Here is a 14,060-nt window from a genome sequence, read left to right as displayed (position 1 = left end):
ACGAACAAGGTCAGCTCCCAGACTGCTGCACTGGGCAGCACAGCATGGGGAGGAGGTGACCATCCCTCTGTGAAGAAAGTGGTTTGGGACTATTTAGAAAAGCTGGATGAGCACAAGTCCATGGGGCCGGATGTGCTGCATCCGAGAGTGCTAAAGGAGTTGGCGGATGTGATAGCAGAGCCATTGGCCATTATCTTTGAAAACTCATGGCGATCAGGGGAGGTCCCAGAAGACTGGAAAAAGGCTAATGTAGTGCCCATCTTTAAAAAAGGGAAGAAGGAGGATCCGGGGAACTACAGGCCAGTCAGCTTCACCTCAGTCCCTGGAAAAATCATGGAGCAGGTCCTCAATGAAGGACTTAGAGGAGAGGAAAGTGATCAGGAACAGTCAGCATGGATTCACTAAGGGCAAGTCATGCCTGACTAATCTAATTGCTTTCTATGACAAGATAACTGGCTCTGTGGATGAGGGGAAAGCAGTGGACGTGTTGTTCCTTGACTTTAGCAAAACTTTTGACACGGTCTCCCACAGTATTCTTGCCAGTAAGTTAAAGAAGTATGGGCTGGATGAATAACTATAAGGTGGCTAGAAAGCTGGCTAGATTGTCGGGCTCAATGGGTAGCGATCAATGGCTCCATGTCTAGTTGGCAGCAGGTATCAAGTGGAGTGCCCCAAGGGTCGGTCCTCGGGCCGGTTTTGTTCAATATCTTCATAAATGATCTGGAGGATGGTGTGGATTGCACCTTCAGCAAGTTTGCAGATGACACTCTACTTGGAGGAGAGGTAGATACGCTGGAGGGTAGGAATAAGATACAGAGGGACCTAGACAAATTGGAGGATTGGGCCAAAAGAAATCTGATGAGGTTCAACAAGGACAAGTGCAGTGTCCTGCATTTAGGATGGAAGAATCCCATGCACCGCTACAGACTAGGGACCGAAAGGCTAGGCAGCAGTTCTGCAGAAAAGGACCTAGGGGTTACAGTGGACGAGAAGCTGGATATAATTCAACAGTGTGTCCTTGTTGCCAAGAAGGCCAATGGCATTTTGGGATGTATAAGTAGGGGCATTGCCAGCAGATCGAGGGACGTGATCGTTCCCCTCTATTCGACATTGGTGAGGCCTCATCTGGAGTACTGTGTCCAGTTTTGGGCCCCACACTACAAGAAGGATGTGGAAAAACTGAAAAGAGTCCAGCGGAGGGCAACAAAAATGATTAGGGGACTGGAACACATGACTTATGAGGAGAGGCTGAGGGAACTGAGATTGTTTAGTCTGCGGAAGAGAAGAATGAGGGGGGATTTGATAGTTGCTTTCAACTACCTGAAAGGGGGTTCCAAAGAGGATGGAGCTCGGCTGTTCTCAGTGGTAGCAGATGACAGAACGAGGAGTAATGGTCTCAAGTTGCAGTGGGGGAGGTTTAGGTTGGATATTAGGAAAAACTTTTTCACTAGGAGGGTGGTGAAACACTGCAATGCGTTACCACGGGAGGTGGTGGAATCTCCTTCCTTAGAAGTTTTTAAGATCAGGCTTGACAAAGCCCTGGCTGGGATTATTTAGTTGAGGATTGGTCCTGCTCTGAGCAGGGGGTTGGACTAGATGACCTCCTGAGGTCCCTTCCAACCCTGATATTCTATGATTCTATGATAATTGTTTGGAACTGCTGGCCCTTGACCAGCTTCTGAGGAGGGGATGGAGTGGGACTCCTGGGGCAGCTAAGCTGTGCTCTGGAGTCTGAGGAGGAGGAGAGGAGTGGTACGAGGGTACAATAGAGTTGCTCTTGCCTGCTAATGTTACTGAATTTGCCTGCAGCCTCCTAGGGGCCATCTAGCCTGGACTGTAAAAGCCTGACAGTGGGCATGCTTCATGAGCCAAGGCTGTGCCAGAAACCCTGCAGCTGGCCAGCATGCAGAGCAAGAAACCCTTTCCCTGCTGCCTGCTCTCAGCCTCAGACAGTCACAAATACACACGGAGACCCATAGCCCTCGATGCCGCTGCTGTGCCCAACACCACAGCCACCAAGGGGTGAGGAAGAGTGACAGCCTGCCTGGGCCAAAAGCACAGGCCACTCGAGCTAATGGAGACTCTGCCCCGGGGGACCAGCACTACGGCCTCTGACAGGTACTTGAGCAGATGCGCTGTTCCATTCGGAAGAGGGCATGCGTGCCACATACTCACCAGCCGGCCTTTTCCCTGTGCAGTAGCATCTCTTGGAGGGATTCCAATGATCCCCCTCCCCATCATGGTGAGCCCCTTCCCCAAGTTTCCTCAGAGACGTGTCTAGCACTTCCAGGATGCATCCTTCCCACCCAGCTGTGGGGGTGTGTGTGGAGACAGGTGATCAGCTGGCTCCCCACCCAAAATCCATTTTTGTGATATGTGCTTCTGAAGCCCCTGCAGCCTGAAGGACGAGGGAAGTCGTGAGCCTGCAGCAATCCCAGGGGCGTACACTAGCCCTCGGCCTCCTTGCTCCCTCCCCAGTGAGTGACCATGGTGCAGTGAAGGATGCCGGGAAGGGATGAGGAGACACTCACTTGCTGATGTACTCGCCGGTCAGGATGATCCCGCAGGTTTGGCATTTGAAGCAGCTGACGTGCCACTGCTTCTCCAGGGCCAGGAGCGACTGGCCGTGCTTGATCTCCTCCTTGCAGCCCGCACAGTCTGGGGAGACAAGGGATGGGGCAGAGCATGAAACCACCACAGCTTCCTGCCCCAGGGGGCTCTGCAGCCTGGCGAAGGCGCAGCTGGCAAACCCTCTGGGAAATCGCAAGAGTTGGCAACACTGAAGCCCTGCTCTCATCTTGCTGTCATCTAGAGCAAGGCACTGTGACTCGCATATTTCAAACTCTGCCCAAGCTAGAGGGGACATATTGAGACACTTTGTTGACTTGTGCCATCATTCCCTAAAGTCTTGGGAGCCGGGACAGGATCCTGTGCACACCGAGAGAATCAAACGCACAGCCCCACACTTACAGCAATGCACACAGATACACACACAGACTCACACTGAGGGTAGGTCTGCACGGCATTCGGCAGTGTGATTGCAGCTCAGGTGGGCATACCTGCACTGGCTTTATTCTAGCTAGCGCAGCTGAAAATAGCAGTGAAGACCCAGCAGCATGGACCCTGGCACTGGATTGTACAAGCTTGCCCAGAATCCGGAGTACATACTTGCATTGATAGTCCACACCGCGGTCCATGCCACTTTATCTTCACTGCTATTTTTAGCCAGGCTTGCTAGAGTCAAGCTTGCAGTGTGAACATACCCACAGGCACACACAAATTTCCATGCACAGAATCAGAGAGAAGTGCGTGCACACACACACATGTGGAATCAAACCACTCTCTCCCTGAATCAGACACCTTTTCATCCTCCGATATGGGTGCTGGGAGAGAGGCCTCCGATGAGAGCTATCCCAACACACATTGCATTTTTCTTCTAATGGGAATATGCATCTTCAGCACGTTCCCTAATGAGTTCCAGCACTTTGCGTATTGCGTAGCAAGCTTCCACAGTTGGTGCTAAGAAAGAGCTGGGCTCCTCAGAGGAAAACTGGGTGGGATGGCCAGGACCACAGACAGCACATGGGCAAAATGCACCGGGAACATGCCATGATCCTACTGAGCAACCGGCACCCCCAGCCTTGCCCAAAGCAGATGGCCTCACTTGGTGGGCATCGGGGCGCAGCCAACCTGCTTGGTTTGTCCTGGTTTTCGATCTGCTTTTCTGAGATTCTTAGAGCGAATGTTGGCAGGAAGTCATGTTTGGAAGGGGAATAAATACCAGTGACAGCCACTTCCCAGCTTGGGTGGATGGGGATGCAGCAGTCTGGTGTAGCCAGGGACTCTTTGCCAAAAATTTCCCAATGTTGCTAGCAACAGTTCAGCTCCACCAGTGGGAGCCCTGGTGCTGAGCAAGATTTACCCATTCGGTCATGAGCTAGGTGACCCTGGGGTTAAAATACTGGCAGGCCTTGAATCCTATCTGTATTACAGCTCCTAGCATAGCTCCCCCCTCGGGTAGCAATGGTGGGAAGCGTCTGGCAGCAAGCCGAGCATAGGAAGGGCTGTTCTCTAAGCTGTGTCTACATCAGTCCACTGCAGTATTTACCAGCCTTCCTTCCTTTCCCATTTCCCTGGGTTCCCATCAAGGCTGGAAGCAGGAAGCATATGGGCCTTAGAGCCCTGGCTTTGACTCCTCTCTGCCCTTCTCTCTCTCTCTCTCTCTCTCACATCAGGGACTCTCTAGGATTTCAGGAGTCTGTGTGATACATGGACAAGGTGTTCCTTTTTAACCTCTTTGCTGCTGGTATCCAGGGAGATTTCAGTCCCCTGTGCTACACGAATGCAACAAATAAGGTGCATTGCAAGCCAACTGAGTGGTAATCTTGACAGCACCAAAGGTGTGTTTTACCCAGCACACTTCAGGGCAGCCTTGCAGCTGCATTTTACCCCCATGCATCTGCCTTATTGGGCAGCACTGGAGGGACATTTTGACCCTATATACCTGGCACAAAGTGCAGCAGCTCAATTAAGCTCTTCTCAACGTTAGTCATTCTCTGCTGTGCTCTGGCACATGCCCCTACATTGCACAACTCCCCCGGGTTTGCTGCTCACGCGCCTTTCAGATTTGCTCCTGTTATGTTGGCAGTCAGGAGGCTTTGGAGGAGACTTGCAGAAGCAGCCTGCAACCTTCTTTGGGGATGTCCTCATCTGAGAACTTACTCTTGCTTTTGCTACTAGACCACAGTGGCACTTCCCTCACCTCCCCCAGGGGTCCAAGGCTCTGCAGTCCCCAGCTGGCTGCAGTGCCATGGAGGTGATAAGGGTGCAGACCAGGAGCAGTGAGAGAAACTGTCTTGGCTCATGCACATCCTGGATGCCGCCTGCAGCTAGTTATGAATAATCCATGCTGCCCTCGGGTAACCTCAGCTCTGCAGCCTAGCCGAGGAGCGTCTGAGAGCGGATTTCAGAAGCTGTGGTCTCCAGGGCACCTGACCGGGAAAGGAGATGGAAGTAGTTGGGAGGAAACAGATGACACACGTGGCTCCCCTTCCCTTCCTCTCTGCCAAGAGCCTCCTAATGGACACGGGGGGGTAGTGGTGGGGGGAAAAAAAAAAAAGCAACCTTGTGCTGACTCAGCGCTAGTCTGCTCTAGCTCGGATAAAACGGGCCTTGCTGCTTTCATCACCACCATCTGGGGTCTGTCATGTCCAGCTCTGCCAGGAGTGTCCCCACTGGGGCAATGGGTTCACTGGCCTCTCATGCCTGGGGCCGACAAGAGCACACTGTAACACGATGCCAAGGCCAGACCCCTGAGCTAGGTTCACACCAGGTCAAACAAGTGGCCTCTCCAGTCCGGTTCCCCATGTCTGCCAGTGGTCAGTACCAAATGCCTCAGAGGAAGCACTGTAACAGACAGTAATGGGATAACCTGCCTGGAGGGGATGTTTCTTCTTGACCCCATCAGTTAGTGGCTGGCTCATGCCTTGAAGCAAGAAGGGTTATAGCCTAGATACATTTTAAAATTCTGTCCAGCGTAACTGTAGCCTCAGCTCAGGTGGGGGTCATGGGATGGAGTGGACACACGAGAGAGAAGTGGGGGACCTACTGTTTATGGGTTCCCAAGTTCGGAGCAAACCAGACCCCCTTAAATCAAATTGAAATTAAAATGAACTAGATTTAAATAATAAATTGGGATTTCCCCCCTCTGCTTTCCCCCACACCTCCAATGCAAGAGCTCCCTGAATCCGAGAGCTATGGCTGGAACGCGAATCAAGCCCACGATGGGAAACTCCACAGTTCAGGGGCCCACACCTTGGCCTTAGGCCTCAAGTGGGAAAGCAAAAAGTCACCACTTCCCCTGCCCAGTGGTGTGAGGGCAGATCAGCCAGCGCCGTGGGGTCTGTCTGGGTTCACTGGGTCAGTGCTGTGACTTTCACATTCTGACCCACAGACTTCTTTGCATTAAAGTCCCATTGAAAACAAAGAGAAACAGAAGGAAGAAGTCTTCCATGGCAGTTTCTAAAAATGGACATTGTTCTTCTGAGAGGCTGAATCTCCCTCCATTTGAGCTGTCACCTGCTACCCTCTATGGCAAACACATATGCAAACTTCTCCACAAATGTAGGGCTGGCTGCCCAACACACCCTGTCTCCCACCCACCAGCTGACACTGGTGTGCTCTCTTGGGCACCTGCTGAACAGTGCAACATTTGCAGGACTCCCGCCAGACTGTCCTGGCAGAGCAGTGAGTGACTCCTGCTGGTCTCAGGGGTGTCCCTTACTGGTGCTGCAGTGAGGGCTTGTGCTTCTGCCACTCAGCAGTGTGGTACAGCTGATATGACAGGAGTTTGGTCACCAGGGGATGGCATGGCTCCCATTTATCTCAGTCTTCTGCCATCTGCGCAAGAATTATGCTGATGCAGTTCTCCCATGACTTCTCCCATATACTGTATATGTGGGTACCAGCAAAGGATAGACCAGTTATTAACTCATTGCAATCCCCTTCCTTGGACAAGGGCCTCAGCCTGCTCCCTCTGTGAATGGCTCATCAGTGGCATAAAGTCCCATACCCCCTAGCCATATATTGGGCATTCAGCCACCTTTGGTTGAGGGCAAAGCCAGATGCCCCCTAGCCAGCCCACAGAGCAGCAAGGAAAGTCTTTGCAGTCACACAGGCTGCTAAGCTGAGTAGACAGAGACACAAAGGGAGGGAGGAGGTAAGAGGTGAGAGCTCTAAAAGCCAAAGTGCAATGTAACTGGGGAGAACCAAGACAGAAAGAAAGAACGAGAAAGAGAGAGAGAGGAAAAAAAGAAAGATACTGTAAATATAAAAGAAACAACAAGACAATCCTAGGCCTAATCCAAAGTCCATCAAAGCCAATGGAGGCTTTCCACTGCCCCCAATGGGCTTTGGATCAGGCCCTGTGTGTGAGGGTTTGGGAGGTGGCTGTTCAAACCCAGCTACCATAGCAGGGTGAAGTGAGTAAATAAAACCCTAGCTAAAACCAGTGCCTGTTTCCCCTGGGTGGTGCTGCTCATGTACAGAGAGAGAACCCCTGGAGCTCAGTACATTTCTGAGGAAGAACACAAGTGAGCAAGCAAGACCCTGCTTTTCCAGAGCAGCTGCTGGCAGCCCCAGCTTCTACATTGCTCAGTTACCTGTGATCGTAACAAGTGCGCTGAATCTTGCTCTCAGGTGTCACAGAGTGCCTGGCTTGTACCTCCTGGGAGCAAGGGCAGGAGGAATGACTTGTCCTCCTACTCCTTGCCTTCCCTTAACAGGGCAATCCCACCTCGGACTTACACAGGCGAGGTGAAACACAGCATCCGCATGAGGATCACAGCACCTTGTCCTTCCTCCCCTCCCTGCAGATTTTGGGTTTGGGTATTGTCCCAACAATCTAGTGCTGTCTTCAGAAACGCCGCTTCAGACTGCCTCAGGCTGCAAAGGGCTCGCTAGCAAAGCCCTGCCAGGTCATGAATACAACATGGGATTTCCAGACACCAGTGGGCCATAAGGAAAGCCCAGGTGGAACTGGGAGATGCCCTGTCTGAGATGCCTCCCCCATCAGCTCCACAAATGAACCCTAACCACACCCGCTTCACCAGTGCTCCACTACACTGCAATACTGGGGCCCTTCCCGTTATTTCCAGCACTGGGGAGAAATCCAGCATTGGGCATGTGCACCACAAGAGAAGTCCTCTGCCCTGGCTGAGTGTCCGTGTTCTAATAGCATCTCTGATTGCTTGTGGGGATGGGAAAGCATGGGTCTGTAACTGTGGTAGGAAACATTGTACAACTCTTTTCATAGCCTCTGAGTACATTTAAGGAAACACCAGGGAGCAAACAGATCACATTGCCGGCCCCGCATATGGATCCAGCTGCTTCTCTTCCTGGTACCTGCTATCGCTGGGTCTCTTAAAGACACAGGCTACCGCAGCCATAATGACCTAGCATGGAGCAATTGCTCCAAGATGGGCTTTCTCTGCCAGGTCACAAGATAGCACCAGGGATCAGAACCTGCAGGATCACCTGTAATTAACCCTTTACAGACAGCACACATGAGAGAGCAAGATCAAATCTATCCAACTTACGGCTCGGCCCGTGAATCTTGATAGGCTTGGTGCTGATCAGCGAATGGGAACAGGCTTGGCAGACGCAGTCTTTCCCACTGAATGTCACTTTGTCTCCAATGGGGAACGGCTTCCTGCAGCCACAGAGAAGGCAGGAAAGCATAAGAAACACACCTCCCCTGCTTAGAGCTCCAGCTAGGCTTCATGGCTGCTCCCTGGGTTAGTCTGTCCTTCTAATCCCATCCATGGGCCTCTGCTTATTCCCTCATGGGGCAGTCATTCAGGGCAGGGGCACCAGCTGCAGCAGTCTTGGTCCCACTCAGGAGTGGTTGCAAAGAGCTGAGCTGCACCTGTCTCTTTCCTAGTTTCTCCCCTGGTGAGATCAGGCTGTCCAAGGGAAGGATGGAGCAGGTGTGGGGAAGATCTTGGGAGAAGAAGAAAGGGTCTAAGGGGCAAAGCAAGCAGGGTGTCAGCTTGTCAGGGGGAGGATTGAGGCAAGACAAAGGATTGCTTTCTTCCCCTGATGAAAAATGGTGATATAGGAAATGTACACACGCACCTAGATGAATGCACACACCTACAATCAACCACACAGTGAGACATACACCAGCAGAAGTGTACACCCCTACATCCAACCACAGCTACACACATAGAGATACCTCTCCCTGGAGAACGCACACACCCACAGCTGAACACAACCACACACAGAGGCATGCACCCACCCCCAGAGATATGGGTGCAAAACATGGAGAGAGACATGCACAAACATTAATGGATTCCAAAGGCACAAGGGACCACAATGATTATCTAGTTTGACCTCACATAGAACACAGGCCAGAGAACTCCCAAAAATAATTCCTAGAGCAGATCTTTTAGAAAAACATCCAATCTCCATTTAAAAATGGTCAGTCATGGAGACTCCACCACAATGCTTGGTAAGTTGTTCCAGTAGCTAATTACGCTCACTATTAAAAATGTGTGCCTTATTTCCAGTCTGAATTTGTCTGGACTGTCTTATACCTTTCTCTGTTAGATTGAAGAGCCCACTATCAAATATTTGTTCCCCATGTAGGTACATATAGACTGTAATCAAGAAACTCCTTAACCGTCTCTTTGGTAAACTCAATAGATTGAGCTCCTTGAGTCTATCACTATCAGGCATGGTTTTTAATCCTTTAATCATTTTCGTGGCTCCTCCCTGGATCCTCTCCAATTTATCAACATCCTTCTTCAATGGTGGACACCAGAACTGGACGCAGCATTGCAGCAGCGGTCGCACCAGTGCCAAGTATAGAGGAATGCATCAAAAACATGCAGGAATACAGCCACACAAAGGCACAGACGTCCACAGAGACACACCCGCACACAGTCACACAGGCAAAACACAGATGGTTATCTCTGCACTGCTGCTCTGCTCAGGTGGCAGGGCACACAGAGTAAGGCGCTGTTGGTGGGGAGGGTGAGTTTCAGTACCTGGGTGTCAGAGTACAGAGCCAGATAGGAATAGCATAGTGGGCTACGGATTAGCATTGAGAGGCTGCACCAGACCTGGTTTGGGGGTCCTAGGACTGGAGTAGCAGGGGTGATGTGAGTCAGGAATGAGGTGCCCTGAAAGGGCAGTTTGAGGGGAGCCTGTCCAGTGCCTGGTTCCAACCCGCTTCCTTTAATGGTCCCTTGATTCACTCACAGTGTTAAAGTAATAGACCCAACCCTCTCCAGCACTGCTCAGAGCTGCCCTAGAGGAACAGTGTCTAGCCCTCTCCAGACAGATTTACAGTTCCCCATGGACATTAATAGCTCCCTGTGACACACAGCTGGTGGTTCACTGCTCCGTGTCAGCAACTCTTCTCAGGACTGACAGACTCATAGAATCATAGAATCATAGAATATCAGGGTTGGAAGGGACCCCTGAAGGTCATCTAGTCCAACCCCCTGCTCGAAGCAGGACCAATTCCCAGTTAAATCATCCCAGCCAGGGCTTTGTCAAGCCTGACCTTAAAAACTTCCAAGGAAGGAGATTCTACCACCTCCCTAGGCAATGCATTCCAGTGTTTCACCACCCTCTTAGTGAAAAAGTTTTTCCTAATATCCAATCTAAACCTCCCCCACTGCAACTTGAGGCCATTACTCCTCGTTCTGTCATCTGCTACCATTGAGAACAGTCTAGAGCCATCCTCTTTGGAACCCCCTTTCAGGTAGTTGAAAGCAGCTATCAAATCCCCCCTCATTCTTCTCTTCTGCAGGCTAAACAATCCCAGCTCCCTCAGCCTCTCCTCATAAGTCATGTGTTCTAGACCCCTAATCATTTTTGTTGCCCTTCGCTGGACTCTCTCCAATTTATCCACATCCTTCTTGTAGTGTGGGGCCCAAAACTGGACACAGTACTCCAGATGAGGCCTCACCAATGTCGAATAGAGGGGGACGATCACGTCCCTCGATCTGCTCGCTATGCCCCTACTTATACATCCCAAAATGCCATTGGCCTTCTTGGCAACAAGGGCACACTGCTGACTCATATCCAGCTTCTCGTCCACTGTCACCCCTAGGTCCTTTTCCGCAGAACTGCTGTCTAGCCATTCGGTCCCTAGTCTGTAGCGGTGCATTGGATTCTTCCGTCCTAAGTGCAGGACCCTGCACTTATCCTTATTGAACCTCATCAGATTAACTACACCCAACTAACTCATCAGACTCACTACACCCAACACACTGTTGTCATGAGATATACCCAAAACGTGGCATGCAATATATCACTGGAAAACTAATAACTCACTGATAATTAATATTCCTGCCTGATCTGTATACAGTAAACCCACAAATAGATAGATGCTGGAAATATGTGACTGAAATGTGTTTAAACCAGGCATGTCAGGGGGAGCTTAAAAACTGGTTTTCTCCAGACAAAGAAAAGAGGCCAACACCTCAGAGCAGGTGTGGCCAAATTCAATGGGCTATTCATTGGTATGAGCGGTTGCAGGAAGAGATAATTTGCATTGTGAAAATCACCAGCAGGAGAGAAGACAGCCTGGTGTCTACACCAGACAGCCTGGCATTCACACCCAGCAGGGAAAGGAACTTTATCTGGGGATACATTTCCGAAGAACACATTTCAAAGGTTCATTGGACTATAAAGACAGGGGGAGCAAACCCTTAAGTTATCCTTCACCTGAGAAGACAAGGAAAATCAGTGCCCGGGAGTCTGTGGGGAGCCTGATTAAGAGCTACCCAGCCATTGCTGGAGGAGGAAGATTGCTGAGGAAACTACCTTGAACAAAGACTGTAGCTTGTTAAGTTAGGCCTTAGCCATTAGAAGGGGTATTTTTACTTTGGGGAGGGTTGTTTGTAACTCTTTCTACCTTTATCCCTTAGATCTGAGCTTGCTTAAAATCTCTCTCTTTTTGATTAAATAAACTTGTTTCACTTCTGCCTAAAACAACCCAGTGCTTTAATTGAACTGAAGTGATTATTAGCTCCAGTCCAGATAATACACTGCTGTTTCTCTTCTGTGAGCGTTTCAGCAGAGGACTGGGCACGGCAGGGAGACAGGTTTGGAGATATTTGGGACGGAGTGTTGATGTCACCCTGCAGCAAACAGTAACTGGAAGGGAGATGTGACCTGCATGCGTGTATGCTGGCTGTTGGTCTCTGGGCTGAGAGCAACAGCAACATAGCATGCATTTAAGACACCCAGAGCTGCAAGGGAGGTGGTGACACAACCCCTTACAGATCTGGGTTGAACCCCAAAATGTCAGACCCCTTCAGCGTCTGCAGTAACGTTTATTCACCTTGTACTAACATTTAACACGTCAGATCCTGACATGCTCTCAGTCCAGCTCATGCACCTTGGCAGTAATTACCAGCAGTGCGAAAAGGAAAAGCCACAGCAAGTCAGCTCATTCCTTTGCACACGCTGGCTCAGGGAGACATATGACCATGAAGACCTTAGCAACACCTCTGCTGAGGAACAAGCTCTCCTGCTAGTTAGTTAGTTGGTTTAGTTCATTCTTTCAAAAACACAGTTCTGTGCAGTGTCTCTGAACGGCAAGGCCATTGTAAGCTTCTCCCACATGATGCTGCTACCACACCTCACCCCTGCCCTTAGCACCTGCTATTCTAGTCCTGCACCCCCACAGCTCCCTCAATGCACCTCAGCCCTGCCCGTAGCACCCTGCTATTCCAGTCCTGCACCCCCGCAGCTCCCTCAATGCACCTCAGCCCTGCCCGTAGCACCCTGCTATTCCAGTCCTGCACCCCCGCAGCTCCGTCAATGCACCTCAGCCCTGCCCTTAGCACCCTGCTATTCCAGTCCTGCACCCCCACAGCTCCATCAATGCACCTCAGCCCTGCCCTTAGCACCCTGCTATTCCAGTCCTGCACCCCTGCAGCTCCATCAATGCACCTCAGCCCTGCCCTTAGCACCCTGCCATTCCAGTCCTGCACCCCCGCAGCTCCGTCAATGCACCTCAGCCCTGCCCTTAGCACCCTGCCATTCCAGTCCTGCACCCCCGCAGCTCCGTCAATGCACCTCAGCCCTGCCCTTAGCACCCTGCCATTCCAGTCCTGCACCCCCGCAGCTCCGTCAATGCACCTCAGCCCTGCCCTTAGCACCCTGCCATTCCAGTCCTGCACCCCCGCAGCTCCGTCAATGCACCTCAGCCCTGCCCTTAGCACCCTGCTATTCCAGTCCTGCACCCCCACAGCTCCGTCAATGCACCTCAGCCCTGCCCTTAGCACCCTGCTATTCCAGTTCTGCACCCCCGCAGCTCCGTCAATGCACCTCAGCCCTGCCCTTAGCACCAGGCTATTCCAGTCCTGTGTGATGAACAGATTATCTCCATTCAGCCAAGGTGGGGATTGTGCAAAGCCAGAGGGTCTGGTTAGGAATTCACCAAAGCTACTTTCAGTAGTAAACTCATCCAGGATTGGAACCCAGTTCCCCAGGGGTGAAAGGTGAGGGTTCTGACTTGCTTTGCTGCTTCCCTGTGGCTTTCACTGAGGCAGGAAATGGAAGACTTGCTTATTGGGATGCCAGACTTTGGGCAAAGTGGAGTAAGGAGAGAAGATCCAAAGAATTGATGTATGTCGTTGTCGTCGTCGCCGCCCCCGCCCCCCGGCACCACCCATTGCAATGTCCCTGGTGGGAATAGCATGTTTGCTATGTCTTAGGGCACCCATTACACCAAGCTACAAAATACATTCAGGGCATTGCTGAGACGGGTCCTTTGCCCCAGCACTGGCCTGAAAACCAGCAGTGCCTTCCCAGCTTCAGGCATTGGCCTGCCCCTGGGGAGGGGGTGTGGTACCCTGCAGCTGCATGTCCAACTCACCTGCACATGCTGCAGACAAAGCACTTGGGGTGGTATGTCCTGCCCAGGGCAGAGATGACCTCTCCAGTGATGAAGTCGCGGCAGCTGTCACAGCGGGTCCCATAGAGCTGCTGGTAGTCATGGGTGCAGATGTATTCTCCATTCTTAAAGAAGAAGCCTGATTGGGCCAGGTCACAGCCGCACACTAGAGAGGGAGAAAACAACCCCAAGGGGAGAACAGTCAGCTCAACAGTGAGCACCTTCACAAGCTGGGCATGTTTCCTCCAAGGGCTTCCGAGAGGTGCCACGAGGTGGGACTTTCCTGAGTCAAAGTGAAGTCACAGGGGGGGTCGGCCTGGGCTAGCATGGTCACAGCATCTCAGCAAAGCACTTGGAACACTCCAGTGCATGCTGCACCCAATCCCATAGGAACAGCAGCTGAGGGCACGCAGGGAGTGAGGCCATGTGCTCCCCCAGTCACTTTTACAGAGGTCCCCTCGGTGCCCCTGTATCTTCACTCCTGGTTTTCACATTCCTCCCTTTCCTACAGCCCCACCTTTTTTTTTTAAATGGTTGCAACTTGGCCTACGCACATGGGAGCTTTGAATTAAGCCTCAGAGAATAAGCATTAAGGTGAAGCACTAACTCCTTTGACCAACATAACCCACTGGGCTGGACTTCT

General features: G+C 51.4%; 1 protein-coding gene across 1 annotated transcript in view; it reads right to left on the bottom strand.

Annotated features, from left to right (window-relative positions):
• Positions 1-14,060, bottom strand: part of ABLIM3 (actin binding LIM protein family member 3) — a 60,842-nt gene that overhangs the window by 35,025 nt on the left and 11,757 nt on the right. The window contains exons 4-6 of the mRNA XM_077824727.1: positions 13,400-13,583; positions 8,097-8,209; positions 2,532-2,658 (exon numbers count right to left, since the gene is read on the bottom strand). Of these exons, the coding sequence (XP_077680853.1) occupies positions 2,532-2,658; positions 8,097-8,209; positions 13,400-13,583 (424 nt within the window). The remainder of the gene's footprint in view (positions 1-2,531; positions 2,659-8,096; positions 8,210-13,399; positions 13,584-14,060) is intronic.

Source organism: Eretmochelys imbricata, chromosome 8 (assembly GCF_965152235.1).
Source record: "Eretmochelys imbricata isolate rEreImb1 chromosome 8, rEreImb1.hap1, whole genome shotgun sequence".
In the NCBI taxonomy this organism is placed as follows: Eukaryota; Metazoa; Chordata; order Testudines; family Cheloniidae; genus Eretmochelys; species Eretmochelys imbricata.
Note: the sequence above shows the minus strand (reverse complement) of the source record. Positions and strands in the feature narration are given on the sequence as shown.